A 17591-nucleotide genomic window follows, 5' to 3' on the forward strand; every position below is an offset into this window, starting at 1 on the left:
TGATGGCCGAACGGTTCGCCCGGCGGTCGTTTCGCGGCGAATTTCCGACATTCGCGGTCCGCACGTTCGAACGCCTTTTTCCGTCGTTCGCCGCGGCGGACTTACGTGTTTAATGTATACAAGAACTTTAACCTTTGGTGACACGTTTATCATGTGATACAGGACAGCCAATTGAGACATGACAGCACATGGACACTTGTACATTCCCCCTAACCTATAAATACACCCGATCCGGTGGCCATTTTACATTCTTTCTTCTGTTAAGATAGGGACAGGTTCCTGTGTGGAGTAGGGAGAGATAAACCACTAGCTATTTGGTACACAAAAGTTCTTTTCAGGACTGGTATAGGTGTTAGGTGTTGATAGGTTTGCTGTGCTGCTGATTCTTGCAGCAGCCTGAGTGTCTTTTGTTAGTTTAGAGAAAGGGAAAGGACGGTGTATGCTACAGGGACAGCCAGATTAGTCTTTCATCATCATCATCATCATCATCATCATTAGCTGTTACTATCAAGGTCCACAAAAGAGCTGTTCCAGTAACCACTAATCGTTCTCTTTTTTTGCCAATTTGTATAGGGACAGGAAGGAAGCAGTGTTGTCAGGCAGTGAGGGTAATTTTAAAGACTTGCTGTTATTATTAGTTCCACAAAGGTTCTTTTCAGGACTGGTATCAGTGGTACAGTAATAGGCTTGTACATGTATAATATTCTTTCTTCCAAATATAGAAAGGATATTATACTTGACTGCTGCCCTTCTGCTGCAGTCTGCTAAACATTCACAACTCACTTGTTCCACAAAAGTTCTTATAAGGACTGGTAACTTGGTATAGGGTGCTACGGTACATAGGCTTGAGTGCGGTACAGTCTGCTGTTCTGTAAGGACCGCTATCGGTCCACAATAGATAGGGTTGACGTGCACCACTGCTGACCGCTGCCCTATACTGCAGCAGTCCTTCAGCGGTATAGGGACTGACGTACAGTCTGCTAATCACTAACACACAACCTGCTTGTTCCACAAAAGTTCTTATAAGGACTGGTAACTTGGTATAGGGTGCTACGGTACATAGGCTTGAGTGCGGTACAGTCTGCTGTTCTGTAAGGACCGCTATCGGTCCACAATAGATAGGGTTGACGTGCACCACTGCTGACCGCTGCCCTATACTGCAGCAGTCCTTCAGCGGTATAGGGACTGACGTACAGTCTGCTAAACACTAATACACAACCTGCTTGGTCCACAAAAGTTCTTATAAGGACTGGTAACTTGGTATAGGGTGCTACGGTACATAGGCTTGAGTGCGGTACAGTCTGCTGTTCTGTAAGGACCGCTATCGGTCCACAATAGATAGGGTTGACGTGCACCACTGCTGACCGCTGCCCTATACTGCAGCAGTCCTTCAGCGGTATAGGGACTGACGTACAGTCTGCTAAACACTAATACACAACCTGCTTGGTCCACAAAAGTTCTTATAAGGACTGGTAACTTGGTATAGGGTGCTACGGTACATAGGCTTGAGTGCGGTACAGTCTGCTGTTCTGTAAGGACCGCTATCGGTCCACAATAGATAGGGTTGACGTGCACCACTGCTGACCGCTGCCCTATACTGCAGCAGTCCTTCAGCGGTATAGGGACTGACGTACAGTCTGCTAAACACTAATACACAACCTGCTTGGTCCACAAAAGTTCTTATAAGGACTGGTAACTTGGTATAGGGTGCTACGGTACATAGGCTTGAGTGCGGTACAGTCTGCTGTTCTGTAAGGACCGCTATCGGTCCACAATAGATAGGGTTGACGTGCACCACTGCTGACCGCTGCCCTATACTGCAGCAGTCCTTCAGCGGTATAGGGACTGACGTACAGTCTGCTAAACACTAATACACAACCTGCTTGGTCCACAAAAGTTCTTATAAGGACTGGTAACTTGGTATAGGGTGCTACGGTACATAGGCTTGAGTGCGGTACAGTCTGCTGTTCTGTAAGGACCGCTATCGGTCCACAATAGATAGGGTTGACGTGCACCACTGCTGACCGCTCACCTATACTGCAGCAGTCCTTCAGCGGTATAGGGACTGACGTACAGTCTGCTAATCACTAACACACAACCTGCTTGTTCCACAAAAGTTCTTATAAGGACTGGTAACTTGGTATAGGGTGCTACGGTACATAGGCTTGAGTGCGGTACAGTCTGCTGTTCTGTAAGGACCGCTATCGGTCCACAATAGATAGGGTTGACGTGCACCACTGCTGACCGCTGCCCTATACTGCAGCAGTCCTTCAGCGGTATAGGGACTGACGTACAGTCTGCTAAACACTAACACACAACCTGCTTGGTCCACAAAAGTTCTTATAAGGACTGGTAACTTGGTATAGGGTGCTACGGTACATAGGCTTGAGTGCGGTACAGTCTGCTGTTCTGTAAGGACCGCTATCGGTCCACAATAGATAGGGTTGACGTGCACCACTGCTGACCGCTGCCCTATACTGCAGCAGTCCTTCAGCGGTATAGGGACTGACGTACAGTCTGCTAAACACTAATACACAACCTGCTTGGTCCACAAAAGTTCTTATAAGGACTGGTAACTTGGTATAGGGTGCTACGGTACATAGGCTTGAGTGCGGTACAGTCTGCTGTTCTGTAAGGACCGCTATCGGTCCACAATAGATAGGGTTGACGTGCACCACTGCTGACCGCTCACCTATACTGCAGCAGTCCTTCAGCGGTATAGGGACTGACGTACAGTCTGCTAATCACTAACACACAACCTGCTTGTTCCACAAAAGTTCTTATAAGGACTGGTAACTTGGTATAGGGTGCTACGGTACATAGGCTTGAGTGCGGTACAGTCTGCTGTTCTGTAAGGACCGCTATCGGTCCACAATAGATAGGGTTGACGTGCACCACTGCTGACCGCTGCCCTATACTGCAGCAGTCCTTCAGCGGTATAGGGACTGACGTACAGTCTGCTAAACACTAATACACAACCTGCTTGGTCCACAAAAGTTCTTATAAGGACTGGTAACTTGGTATAGGGTGCTACGGTACATAGGCTTGAGTGCGGTACAGTCTGCTGTTCTGTAAGGACCGCTATCGGTCCACAATAGATAGGGTTGACGTGCACCACTGCTGACCGCTGCCCTATACTGCAGCAGTCCTTCAGCGGTATAGGGACTGACGTACAGTCTGCTAAACACTAATACACAACCTGCTTGGTCCACAAAAGTTCTTATAAGGACTGGTAACTTGGTATAGGGTGCTACGGTACATAGGCTTGAGTGCGGTACAGTCTGCTGTTCTGTAAGGACCGCTATAGGTCCACAATAGATAGGGTTGACGTGCACCACTGCTGACCGCTCACCTATACTGCAGCAGTCCTTCAGCGGTATAGGGACTAAGAGTTTTGTCACAGGGTCATTTAAAAAATGACATGCAGAGGAAGAGGCAGGCCCTTCCGCAGGGGTGGTAGGGGTAGGGCAGGAGCAACAGGCTTGAGCCAAAGTGGGAAGTTGCAGAAGGTGCGTTCAATTACTTTAAAGGATGCACCAGACTTGGTTGAGTGGCTCGCTCAGCCTTACTCTTCTGCACCCTCCTCATCCTCTCGATCTGCACCCTCTTCTTCACTCTCTGCTATGTGCACCCCCAAAGACACTACCACCAACAACACGACCACCACCACCACCACCACATACCTTCCGCTTGAGTCACTGGAATTATTTTCCGATCCATATCAAGAGGACATTTCTGATGCGCAGCCACTCTTGGTATTGGATCAGGAAGAGGAGGTAGCAACAAGCGCTACTCAGCAGTCTGACGCCAGTACCCAGATCAGCCCAAGGAGGAGGTTGGTCCCCGGTGTTGCTGCCTACTCTACTTATAGCGGTGGGGAAGGTGACGTTGATGATGACGTGTCTAGTGATGTCACGTGGGTGCCCACAAGAGAGGAAGAGGAGGGGAGTTCAGAGGGAGATATGGACCAGCAGATAGGGAGGAGAAGCAGCAATGACTTACATTGCACAGCAGGGACAAAGCAGACTGCAAATGTATCAGGAGCGAGTCATCGACCATGTACGGTCACATCTGGCGCTCCCAGGACACCGGCACATGGCTCCGCAGTGTGGGCTTTTTTTAACGTGTCCGCTGCTGACAATAGCGTTGCCATCTGCAATCTTTGCAGTCAACGCGTTAGTCGCGGTAAGCCCAATACTCACCTAGGGACGACCGCCTTAAGAAGGCACATGAGCAGCCATCACCGAGCCCAGTGGGAGCAACGGAACACACAAAGCCACACTGCAGGCTCTCACCGTCCAGCCTCGTCTTCTACTTCTCCTTCTCCTCTCTCCTCACAATTGTCCTCCACTCCACCTTCCATCACGCCAAGCTCACATTTTTCTGCAAAAAGGCAGGCTTCCGTGGGCCTAATGTTTGAGCGTAAAAAAATGATGACGCCGGATAACCCTCTTGCCCAACGGTTGGCGGCTGGCTTGTCAGAACTCATAGCCCGCCAACTACTGCCATATAAACTGGTGGACTCGGAGGCCTTTCGCAAATTTGTGGCCATTGGAACACCACAATGGAAGGTCCCAGGAAGGAAGTATTTCTCAGAGAAGGGCATCCCAGAGCTATATGGCCATGTTCAGCGGCAAGTGAATGTATCTCTGGCACACAGTGTCGGTGCCAAGATACATCTGACCACAGACACGTGGTCTAGCAAACACGGGCAGGGAAGGTATATCAGTTTTACTGCCCACTGGGTGAACCTTCTGACGGCCGTCAAGCATGTAACCCGTGGCACCCGTGTAGATTTGGTTTTACCGCCACGGATTGCATGCAGGCCTGACTCTTCTTCTCCTCCTCCTACTCCATCCTCCTCCCTCTCCTCCTCAGCTGCCTCCTCCTTTTCCGCTGCTAGCGTCTCTTCCACTGCACCGCCCAAGCTCCCCAGAACCTATTCCACATGCCAGGTGAGACGTTGCCATGCCGTGCTGCGTCTGTTGTGCCTGGAAGCAAAGAGCCACACTGGCCCGGCACTCCTTTCAGCTTTGCGTTCACAGGCAGATGAGTGGCTAACACCGCTCAATTTGACAGTTGGTAAAGTGGTGTGTGACAACGGTGCCAATCTGCTTAGCGCATTGAAACAGGGCAAAATCACGCACGTGCCGTGCATGGCACACGTCTTAAACTTGGTCGTGCAGCGATTCCTTGTCAAATACCCTGGGGTCCAGGACATCTTGCGGCAGGCAAGGAAAATCTCGGCCCATTTCAGAAGATCTTACACGGCCATGGCTCGCCTTGCTGACATTCAGCGGCGACACCATCTGCCGGTCAGACGTCTTATTTGCGATTGCCCGACGCGATGGAACTCAACCTTCTATATGCTTGATAGGCTGCTCCAGCAGAAACGTGCAGTTAACGTCTACCTGTATGAACTCTGCGAAAGAAACGGTTCTGGGGAGCTGGGTTTTTTTTCACCGCGCCAGTGGCTGCTCATGCGCGACACATGCAGACTTCTGCGGCCATTTGAGGAGATCACCAAACTGGTCAGTCGCAGCCATGGCGCCATCAGTGACATGGTACCTTATGCCTTCTTTCTGGAGCGTGCATTGCGTCGTGTCATTGATCAGGCTGTGGAGGAGCAGGAGCGGGAAGATGAGGAAGTCGCAATGCTGGATGAATTCCCAGGGGGGGCTACTCTATCTGAGACAAGTCAACAACAGGAGTCTGATGAGGAGTCAGAGGAGGATGGTGCCGGGGCGGATGAGCAGGAGCAAGAAGAGCATGCTTTAAACCTTTCTGGGATCCCTGTTGTGCGAGGATGGGGAGAGGAGAATGAAGAGGACGACATTATCCTGGATGATGAGCAGGAGCCAGGCCACCACACCGCTTCCACTTTAGTGCAAATGGGGGCCTTCATGCTCCAGTGTTTTAATAGGGACCCCCGTATAAAAAGCATGAGGGTCAAGGACCAGTACTGGGTGGCAACGTACTTAGACCCCCGGTACAAACACAAAATGGCGGAAATGTTACCGCCGTCGCAGAGGGCTGTCAGAATGCAGCACTTCCAGGCCTTGCTTCGAGAAATGCTGCATTCTGCTTTTGCGTGCGCTGGCAGAGGAGCAATTCCCACTCCCAGAGAAGGATTTGCGGGTACCAATCCAACAGCGCCTGCAAGAAGAGGCCGGTTTGAAGATGTGTTGGTGACTTCGGATATGAGGTCATTCTTTCAGCCGACCCATCGACAGGTGTCATCCGGATCCAGCATCAGGGAACGCCTAGACCGTCAGGTGTCCGACTACATTGGGTTAACGGCCGATGTGGACGCTCTGAGGAGTGATGAACCCCTAGACTACTGGGTGGGCAGGCTTGACCTCTGGCCAGAGCTTGCCCAATTTGCAATCGAACTGTTGGCTTGCCCCTCATCCAGTGTCCTGTCCGAAAGGACGTTCAGCGCAGCAGGGGGGATTGTGACCGATAAGCGTACTCGCCTAGCTCACCACAGTGTTAACTACCTCACATTTCTAAAAATGAATGAGGCATGGATCTCGGAGGAATTCAACACATGTGATCAGTAGACCATGTATATGTCTATAAACAATTTTTGGAATCAAGCACACAGACCTTCTTAATTCATTTGGCTCACTTCCCTGACCCAAAAAAGCACACCGTACTATATGCCCCTACCCTCCTCTTTGAAGAGGTTGAGCGGTGTCATATTTCTACTGGGGCTGCTTATTATGAGGGGTTCCCACCATCCCTGTGCTGTGCTGACTTCCTCCTGGGTGTTCTTATTATGAGGGGCTCCCACCATCCCTGTGCTGTGCTGACTTCCTCCTGGGGGTTCTTATTATGAGGGGATCACACCATCCCTGTGCTGTGCTGACTTCCTCCTGGGGCTGCTTACGGTGCTGCTGTCAGCGCTGTATGTCACGGAGCTGCTGTCAGCGCTGTATGTCACGGAGCTGCTGTCAGCGCTGTATGTCACGGAGCTGCTGTCAGCGCTGTATGTCACGGAGCTGCTGTCAGCGCTGTATGTCACGGAGCTGCTGTCAGCGCTGTATGTCACGGAGCTGCTGTCAGCGCTGTATGTCACGGAGCTGCTGTCAGCGCTGTATGTCACGGAGCTGCTGTCAGCGCTGTATGTCACGGAGCTGCTGTCAGCGCTGTATGTCACGGTGCTGCTGTCAGCGCTGTATGTCACGGAGCTGCTGTCAGCGCTGTATGTCACGGAGCTGCTGTCAGTGCTGTATGTCACGGAGCTGCTGTCAGCGCTGTATGTCACGGAGCTGCTGTCAGCGCTGTATGTCACGGAGCTGCTGTCAGCGCTGTATGTCACGGTGCTGCTGTCAGCGCTGTATGTCACGGAGCTGCTGTCAGCGCTGTATGTCACGGAGCTGCTGTCAGCGCTGTATGTCACGGAGCTGCTGTCAGCGCTGTATGTCACGGAGCTGCTGTCAGCGCTGTATGTCACGGAGCTGCTGTCAGCGCTGTATGTCACGGTGCTGATGTCAGTGCTCTGTATTACGGTGCTGCTGTCAGTGCTCTGTATCTCCTGCACCCTCTTGTTTGCCTACCCTGGTCCCTGACCTTCCCTCTCCTCCATTGCCTTCATTAGCTCCATAGTCCTGAATTGTCAGAACAATTTCCCAAATAAAAAAAAAATGCTTGTAGTTATCGATCCCAAATTCACCTCATACATGTATTATGCTATTGTCCAGGTGGTGGGACTACGTGCTACCCCCTAATAATTACCCCGTGGCCGCAAATTCGACCTAAAGGTTTGCGAAATTCGCCTCCCATTGAAGTCAATGGAGCCCGCGGCGAACGGTCGTTTTCGCGAACGTTTGTGTCCGTTCGCGTTTCGCGTTCGCGAAACGTCCCGTCGGAAGTTCGTCCATCACTAGTGATCAGTCAACAATTTGGAATCTACATAAACTACAATTATGTACTGTATATTATTAACCGACTAAATCCATATAAAAAGCTACAGTGCTCTCCTAAATTTCAGAAATATTATACAGTTTGTTTGATCCTCAGGCTGCTAACATTTCACCTCATGTAAGTATGAAGGTAAAATATAAACAGAAATACTAATGCGCACAACCCTTACTAATATCCCTGATATATCCTAACGCTCAGAAATAAATAAATGAATATAGGAAGCTGCCAACATATAAAGTGATCTCTACACTATCAGAAAATTACGTTTAAAAATATTATTATGTGGCGCTACCTAACTACAGAATAAATAATAAATAAAAAGTTATTAAAAAAATTATATAAAAAAATGTATCAATATCAAATAAATATGTGCAATAGTCATAATCATGACTAAATATATTGAAAAAGTCTGTGTGTCCCAGCAAATATCTGAATAAATAATTGTGCAGTCCAGAAAATATAAAGATTCAAGTAGTGAAAGTTCAATCAATCTCCATGCAGTGAAAATCTGGGTGTCCTGTACATCCTGATTTTCACTGCATGGAGATTGATTGAACTTTCACTACTTGAATCTTTATATTTTCTGGACTGCACAATTATTTATTCAGATATTTGCTGGGACACACAGACTTTTTCAGTATATTTATTTGAGTATTACACTTTGTGGATTTCATAGTCATGATTATTGCACAGCTGGCTTGCAACTATGTGGTTTATTGCACCTTATGAGATTTTATTATTTTTTGCACTATTAATAATTGTTGCACTTTCACTGTAAGGTCGGTATATTGCACATTGCGAACTTGCTTATATTGCACATATTTATTTGATATTGATGCATTTTTTTAATATAATTTTTTAATTAATTTTTTTATTAATTATTTATTCTGTAGTTAGGTAGCGCCACATAATAATATTTTTAAATGTAGGTAAAATACACCTGTCAGGACAGACATATGGCAGCTGAATTTAGTAATTGAAATTTGAAGATGTGTGCTCCAGGGCTGTTAATCTTATCCTATGTCAAATGCTTTTTCCATGGTTGAGACTTATGCCCCATACACACGGTCGGAAATTCTGATGGAAAAAGTCAGATCGGATTATGTTGATGGAAAATCCGATTGTGTGTGAGCTCTATGGGACTTTGGAGTTTGAAAGCTGGATTTAAAATTTTCCGACAACAAAATCTGATCAGACTTTTTCTGATCATGTGTAGAGAATTCCGACGCACAAAGTGCCAAGCATGCTTGGAAAAAAAATGAGTCGAAAGCTATTGGCTACTGGCCTCTACATAGTCCCGTCGTACGTTATGAACATCACCTTGTTCTGAACGATCAGATTTTCCATCAACTTTGTGCAACCATATGTATGCAATACTAGTTTTGGCCAAAATCCGTCGTAAAAAATCTGACGGATTTTGTGGTCGAAATGTCTGACCATGTGTATGGGGTATTAGACTTTTCACACTGAGGCAGTTTTCAGGCATTTAAGCGCTAGAAATATCCTCTGAAAAGCACCTGAAAACTGCCTCACATTCATTTTCATGAGTGCTTTCACATTAGGGTGATGGGCTTGTGGGACTTTAGAAAAAGTTCTGAATGCAGCATCTTTGGGGCAGGTTTGGAGTGCTGTAAAAAATTCCAAAAATGCCCTTGCCCATTGAAATGAATGGGCAGCGCTTTCCGAAGCACCCAAAAGTGCTATTTTAGCAGCGCTTCAGTGGGAAAGGGGTCTAAAAGTATAATAAGTAAAACAGCCTGGAACATGCACCTCAAATAACAAGTCAGAATAGAAGCTCTGACATTGACTTGCAGGGAAATTTTCTTCCTCAACTGCAGTTTACTACCACTTTAAGTTCTGCCATGGTTAAAATTACATGGTGGCTAAATAGTTAGCACATTTACATTGCACTGGGTTCTCGGTTTAATCCTTATATAACAGTGATGGTGTCAGGAACTTACCAGCAATAGACAGGTACAGCTGCGTGCACACAGGCGTCGGCGTGTGTCTTCTGCGCGTTCGCGTACGCGTTCGCGTGCGCGTTCGTTTACGCGTTAGTGTGCACGTTCGCGAGTGGCGTTCGTACGCGCGCTCGTCCACGTGGTCGTGCGTGGCGTGCGTGCGCTCCTTCCCGCCACTGAGCGTTTAAAGGACTCTCAAGTGCGCCGGTGCGGCGCTGTTTCGTCTCAGCTTCCGTGTGTCTGAATATCTGATCCTGAACCCGGTTACCTTTGAATACCTGATCCTGAACCTGATTACCTGCTACCGTTATCGACCCGGCTTGCTTGACTTCTCTGCCTTCTCCAATCCCGACCCGGCCTGCCTGACCTCGAAACCTCTTCTGCTTGTGATTCCGTTGCCGACCTCTGCCTGCTTACCGACACCTCTTCTGCCTTCCGTTACCATCAGTCTGCTTACCTTCTGACCCGGACCGTCTGACTCTTCTCCAGCCTGCTGCCAGTTCCAACCTTCGGCCTCTGAAGCTACTGCCTGCATTTCTCAGCTTCCAGCAACCCGCAGTCCACTCAGCCTTCAGAGGGATCTCCGCTCTTCTACCAGCTCCAGCGGCTCTATCCAGCAGGCCCTCCTACCCACTGTGCTCTCGAGACCGCTGTTCCCATTCCAGCGGCTCCTGAACCAGCGCTGTAAGAGAGGTCTCCTCCTACAAGTCGGGCTCCACATCTGGACTCTAACAGTACGAAACAGCCATGACTGAGCCCGCAGGAGAGACCTCTCCCATGAAGGAGATCTGCACGCACCTGTCGGCCCTTACCCAAGCGGTAAAATCGCTTCAAGATAGCTACGCCAGGCTTGAAGGACAGGTCCAGGACCTTACAGATACTGGTCACATGGCCTCTGCTCCTGCCTCCTTATCGGCACAGCCCGTCGCCTCACCATCCGTTGTCATGCTTCCACCTGAACCAAGGGTACCCATTCCGGAAAGGTTTTCTGGGGATCGAACCAAATTTCGGGCCTTTCGGAGCGCTTGTCAACTCTATTTTGCCCTACAACCACGGACTTTCTCCCTGGAAGCCACGAAGGTAGGATTTGTAATCTCCCTCCTACAAGGAGAACCGCAGACCTGGGCCCACCGTTTACTTGAAGGAGATTCACTCGCAACCTTCTCTCTGCAATCCTTCTTTGAGGCCATGGCTCAGCTTTACGAGGACCCCCAAAAGACTGCCACGGCTGAATCTGCTCTGGTTGCGCTCCAGCAGGGCCGCAGACCGGCTGAGGATTATGTCTCGGACTTTCGACCCTGGAGCGCAGACACGGAATGGAATGATGCGGCTTTAAGGCATCAATTTCGCATGGGGTTATCCGAAGGACTTAAGGACGAACTGGCTCGAGTCGGTATACCAGAAACCCTGGAGGCCCTGATCTCCTTGGCAATCCAGATTGATCGCCGTCTCAGGGAGCGAAGATCAGAGCGCTCCGCTCAGCAAGTCCGTCCAGTCTGGATGACAGCGAGAGCCCCAATGCCTGCTTCTCGCTATGTATCTCCGTCCAGCCCTATTCCGCCCTGCACGGCTCCTGACACCTCCGAGCCCATGCAATTAGGACTACTGCGCCCCGCTTTGCTTCCAGAAGAGCGTGCACGTCGCCGGCAGCAGAATCTCTGCCTCTACTGCGGTGGTTCGGGTCACTATGTCTCTAATTGCCCTGTCAAGACAAGTAAGTGTCTACCTTCTGCTTCTACCAGTCTCTCTGCATTGACTGCCAATTCAACCCACCTTGCTGTTCCTCTCTCACTACAGCTCCAAGGAAGGACGGTGACAGTCAACGCTATCATTGACTCCGGGGCATGCCGCTGCTTCATAGACTCCACCTTTGCGGGCCGACAGGGCATCCCGTTACGAGGCAAGGCTCATGAACTCTCAGTTTTTCTGGCCGATGGGTCTAGCATCAGTTCTGGAAAGGTAACTCAAGAGACTCTCCCTCTACCTGTCATTATCTCCTCTCAACACAAGGAATTCCTGACATTGGATGTCATCTCCTCTCCAATGTTCCCAATCATTCTGGGCATACCCTGGCTCCAGGCCCACAACCCCTACATCAATTGGGTTACCAGAGAAGTCACATTCCCATCTTCCTATTGCTTGAAACACTGCCTAACAGATTCCACCAAGCCTTCCGCCACCCTTTTATGTGTAGACTCTGATCAAGACCTACTGCAGACTGTGCCCAAGCACTACCATGACTTTATTGATGTGTTCAGTAAAAAGGGAGCAGACACTCTGCCTCCTCATCGTCCCTATGATTGTCCGATCGAACTACTCCCTGGGGCCGAGATTCCTTTCGGACGCATATTCCCTTTATCAGAAAAGGAGCAGGGGGCACTGAAGACCTACTTGGACGAGAACCTAGAGAAGGGGTTCATCCGTCCTTCAACTTCCCCAGCAGGAGCTGGAATCTTTTTTGTCACTAAAAAAGATCAGTCCCTCCGTCCATGTGTGGACTATAGAGACTTAAACAAGATTACGGTTAAGAACCGCTACCCCTTACCCTTGATACCCGAACTCTTTCAGAGACTGAGATCCGCTAAAATATTCACCAAGTTGGATCTAAGGGGGGCGTATAACCTAGTTCGCATCCAGGCCGGGCATGAATGGAAAACAGCCTTCCGGACCCGATTCGGTCATTATGAATATTTAGTGATGCCCTTTGGGCTCTGCAACGCCCCGGCCACATTTCAACACCTAATCAATGACGTGTTTAAGGATTTCCTCGACGTGTTCGTGATTGTCTACCTGGACGACATTTTAATATTTTCCAACTCTCTTGATCAGCATCGAGAACACGTCCGTAAAGTCCTAGACCGCCTTCGCCAGCACCGACTCTACGCAAAGGCTGAGAAATGCGAATTTGAGTTACAGAGCATCCGATTCCTGGGACTAGTGATCTCTCCAACGGGCATCAGGATGGATCCCCAAAAGGTGTCTGCTGTACTAGATTGGCCAGCGCCTCTGGATAAGAAGGGTGTACAACGCTTCATCGGTTTTGCGAACTTTTATAGAAAGTTCATAAGAGACTTTTCAGCTATAATTGCGCCCATCACGCAACTGACCAGACAAAACTTCCGCTTCTGCTGGACTCAGGAGGCCCAGAGTGCTTTCGAAAGACTTAAAAAACTCTTCACGTCCGCCCCAATTCTCAGCCATCCGGACCCGTCTCTACCCTTCATCCTCGAGGTAGACGCCTCTGAAGTGGCCGTAGGAGCGGTCATCTCCCAACGTCAAGGCAACAAGGACCTAATGCATCCCGTGGGGTTCTTCTCCAGGAAACTCTCTTCCGCGGAGAAGAATTACGACGTAGGCGACCGAGAGTTGCTCGCCATTAAGGCCGCCTTGGAGGAGTGGAGATACCTATTGGAGGGCGCTGCTCACCCGGTACTAATATACACAGACCACAAGAACCTAGAATATCTACGGTCTGCCAAGCGACTGAGACCCCGACAAGCCCGCTGGGCCCTGTTCTTTTCACGTTTCTCCTTTCACATCACGTACCGGCCCGGATCGAAGAACGTGAAACCGGATGCGCTGTCACGGATGTATGACAATCCTAAGGACTCATCTGTTCCTGACACCATTTTACCTGCCGGGAATTTTTTACTTTTACAGCCTGACCTCCTCTCTCTGATCAGAGAAGCATCCTCTGACTCCTCAAGACCCCCCGGAATCACCTTAATGTCCAGAGATGGCTTGTTCTGGAGGGGAAGTCAAATTTTTGTCCCCAAGAATGTCCGAGTTAAGGTGCTGTCCCTTCTTCATGACCACCCACTGGCAGGCCACTTTGGGGTCCGTAAGACCCATGATCTGGTACAACGCACGTTCTGGTGGCCCAATTTGAAGGACTTTTGCGAAAAGTACATCAGCTCTTGCCCCGTCTGTATCCAGAACAAGACACCCAGGAACCGGGCTTGGGGACTGCTGAAACCCCTACCTGTACCCGACAGACCCTGGAGAATGATTAGTATGGACTTTATTGTCGAGCTTCCATGTTCTGAGGGATGTTCAACTATTTTTGTGGTTGTAGACCGGCTATCCAAAATGGCCCACTTCTCACCCTTAAAAGGCACCCCATCTGCCGTGGAGACTGCCCACGTGTTCATTAAGGAGATTGTGAGGCTACACGGGATTCCAGCGAATATAGTCTCCGACAGAGGAGTGCAGTTCACCTCACGCTTCTGGAGGGCCCTGTGCGAGATCCTGAAAATTGAGCTGGCACTGTCCTCGGCCTATCATCCCCAAACTAATGGGCAGACAGAAAGGACCAACCAGACTCTTGAGCAGTACATTAGGTGCTTCACATCATTCGTACAGAATGATTGGGTGTCCCTGCTGCCTTTGGCAGAATTTGCCTACAATAATGCTTGTCATTCGGCCACCGGTCAGTCCCCTTTTTTCGCCAATTATGGCTTTCATTTAACCTTTTTGCCTGATTTTCTTCCAGAAACCTCAGTTCCAGCGGTCCAGAAGACAGTGGATTTCCTCAGCCACAATAACCGGGTGTTGCAGGAAGCAGTGGCCAAGGCCCAGGCAGACAGTAAGAGAGCCTTTGACCGGAGAAGAAGAGGGGAACTGACCCTACAACCTGGCGACCAGGTATGGCTTTCTACCAATAACATTAAGATGGCTTGTCCCTCCAGGAAACTTGCACCTAAATTTATGGGACCATTTCCGGTTAAGAGGAAAATTAATGAAGTTTCCTACGAGCTAACCCTGCCTGAGTCGCTTAGGATTCATCCTGTGTTCCATGTGTCACTGCTGAGACCTGCCACCCCTGATCCCTTTCCTGATAGAGGAACTAGACCTCCAGAACCCATCTTAGTGGATGGAAACGAGGAGTACGAGGTGGAGGCCATCCTCGATTGCAGAAGAAGACAGGGACGCATCCAATTTCTGATCAAATGGAAGGGATTTGGGCCAGAGAACAATTCCTGGGAACCAAACAGCAATATCCATGCCAGGCGGTTAATTCACGCATACTTGTCTGCCCATCCAGAAAAGAGGAACCTGTTGGGCATCCGGAGGCTGCCCCTTGGGAGGGGGCAATGTCAGGAACTTACCAGCAATAGACAGGTACAGCTGCGTGCACACAGGCGTCGGCGTGTGTCTTCTGCGCGTTCGCGTACGCGTTCGCGTACGCGTTCGCGTGCGCGTTCGTTTACGCGTTAGTGTGCACGTTCGCGAGTGGCGTTCGTATGCGCGCTCGTCCACGTGGTCGTGCGTGGCGTGCGTGCGCTCCTTCCCGCCACTGAGCGTTTAAAGGACTCTCAAGTGCGCCGGTGCGGCGCTGTTTCGTCTCAGCTTCCGTGTGTCTGAATATCTGATCCTGAACCCGGTTACCTTTGAATACCTGATCCTGAACCTGATTACCTGCTACCGTTATCGACCCGGCTTGCTTGACTTCTCTGCCTTCTCCAATCCCGACCCGGCCTGCCTGACCTCGAAACCTCTTCTGCTTGTGATTCCGTTGCCGACCTCTGCCTGCTTACCGACACCTCTTCTGCCTTCCGTTACCATCAGTCTGCTTACCTTCTGACCCGGACCGTCTGACTCTTCTCCAGCCTGCTGCCAGTTCCAACCTTCGGCCTCTGAAGCTACTGCCTGCATTTCTCAGCTTCCAGCAACCCGCAGTCCACTCAGCCTTCAGAGGGATCTCCGCTCTTCTACCAGCTCCAGCAGCTCTATCCAGCAGGCCCTCCTACCCACTGTGCTCTCGAGACCGCTGTTCCCATTCCAGCGGCTCCTGAACCAGCGCTGTAAGAGAGGTCTCCTCCTACAAGTCGGGCTCCACATCTGGACTCTAACAGATGGCGAACCTTGGCACCCCAGATGTTTTGGAACTACAGTTCCCATGATGCTCCACTACACTGCAGAGTCCCAGAGCATCATGGGAAATGTAGTTCCAAAACATCTGGGGTGCCAAGATTCACCATCACTGCTATATAAGGACAACTACTTTGTGGAGTTTGTATATTTTCCTGGGCCTCCCTGGGTTTTTAAGGTTCCCCAACACAACCCAAAAAGGTATTGCTGGGTTTATCAGCTTCCATTCACACAGGCATTGGTGTGAATGTGTATCTGCCCATGTGGAAGGAGTATTAGACATTAGGCTTCATCGGAGGCAAAAACTGAGGCTGCGTTCACACTATTGCAAATTAGATGAGGTTTTCCCCCGCATCCAATTCGCATAGTAGGAACTGAGTGCTGCTGTGCAAACATCTCATGATACAAAAAGTACATAATACAGTATAATAAAGTTTATAAACACTGTATTCATCTACAGAAACAATGGATGCTTACCAACAATCTGAATAAAGATTGATGCTTTATCTTGTAGGTTCTCAACTTTCACCTTCAAATCATATTTTCCAGAATGACTTCGCTCTGCTTTACGAATGAAAAGGATAGTGTCGCATTCAGAGTTGCGGATACTTATTTGTGTTTTGTCCACATGTGATCCATTCTTTTTCCATGATACTTTGGGTCTGGGTTTTCCCTTGGGAAAAAAAAAAGTTTTAGAAAATTACCTTTAATATCGTGGCCTTTGTATAATACTATAATACTTAAATTAAATAAGCAGTATATAGTAACAAACCATACCCAGTTTTCCTTTTTTTTATGTAATCAGGCCAAGGAAAGGCAATTTCTTTTTCTGGTCAGAGACACTACACAAGGTGAAAGCACAGGCATCCTACACTTCTGGAAGTGTTAAATGCCAAAGATACTAATGGAGGTTGTGGTGCTGCAATGGAGAGGCAGGAATCATGTGTTGCAAGAGATGCAAGTATACATTATCTTCTTTTATAAGGAGCTTTAAAGCTCTTCTCTGGGGGCAATGAACAGAGAGCTAGTAAATGGTTGTGCCACTGTATCCAGAGATCTGTTTGCAAAAATGAATATGGTATGGTAAGGTTTAATCTGGTTTGCAGAGGGAAGGAGGGCATGTCATATTCCTGCCCCTCTGCATTTCCTGTCTTGGGAAAGTGCTTGGAGCCAAAGCTCAGTGCTGATTAGTTGTTAATGCAGCCATCTCCTGGCTAGCTGCATTCGTAAATGGCCTTTTTGGGGGGGGGGGGGGCGTCCTGTCTAAACCTAGCTTTTCCACAGCACGTAGGAGGATAGGACATGCTATCCATGGTGGTTGGTCACATTACTCCTCACTCCTTGTCAGCATGTCTTACCATGCTATCACGGTGGAGGACTTGTTGGATTGCTCTCCATGCCCGCCATGCCATCTTGTCTTGTTTGCACCGCTGGGCCCTTTGAATCCCACACATTCACAATTCCCGGGTCAGACGTTTCCAAGTGACTACCATTAGGTCATGAGCATGTGATGTTTTGCAGATTTACAATTGTGTGTGCATCAACCCTTGAGGAAGTGACGCTATGTCACGAAACACATCGGGTTAGATAGATGCAAGTTCACACCTATTATGAATTGATCTTTGAAACACTGTACCTGGCTATGGAATTAATATATACTGTATATATTGACCTATCTGCTTGACTATATGACAATTATGTCACTGTTGTTCTGTTGGAAATTGCATTCAACAATAAATCTTTACTTTATTTACTTTATTGATTTTATTATGGAGTGTGTTGCCCCTCATCTAAAGTCCAACGGGCAATTCATGTTTCTTTGAAGGAGGA

General features: G+C 49.0%; 1 protein-coding gene across 33 annotated transcripts in view; it reads right to left on the reverse strand.

Annotated features, from left to right (window-relative positions):
- Nucleotides 1-17591, reverse strand: part of MYBPC1 (myosin binding protein C1) — a 177663-nt gene that overhangs the window by 20706 nt on the left and 139366 nt on the right. For all 33 annotated transcript variants that reach the window (XM_077472234.1, XM_077472233.1, XM_077472250.1 and 30 more), the window contains one exon: nucleotides 16239-16434. In XM_077472234.1, coding sequence (XP_077328360.1) covers nucleotides 16239-16434 — 196 coding nt within the window. The remainder of the gene's footprint in view (nucleotides 1-16238; nucleotides 16435-17591) is intronic.

This window comes from Lithobates pipiens, unplaced genomic scaffold (assembly GCF_037356315.1).
Source record: "Lithobates pipiens isolate NorthernLeopardFrog02 unplaced genomic scaffold, aLitPip1_a1.2 Scaffold_8, whole genome shotgun sequence".
Lineage (NCBI taxonomy): Eukaryota > Metazoa > Chordata > Amphibia > Anura > Ranidae > Lithobates > Lithobates pipiens.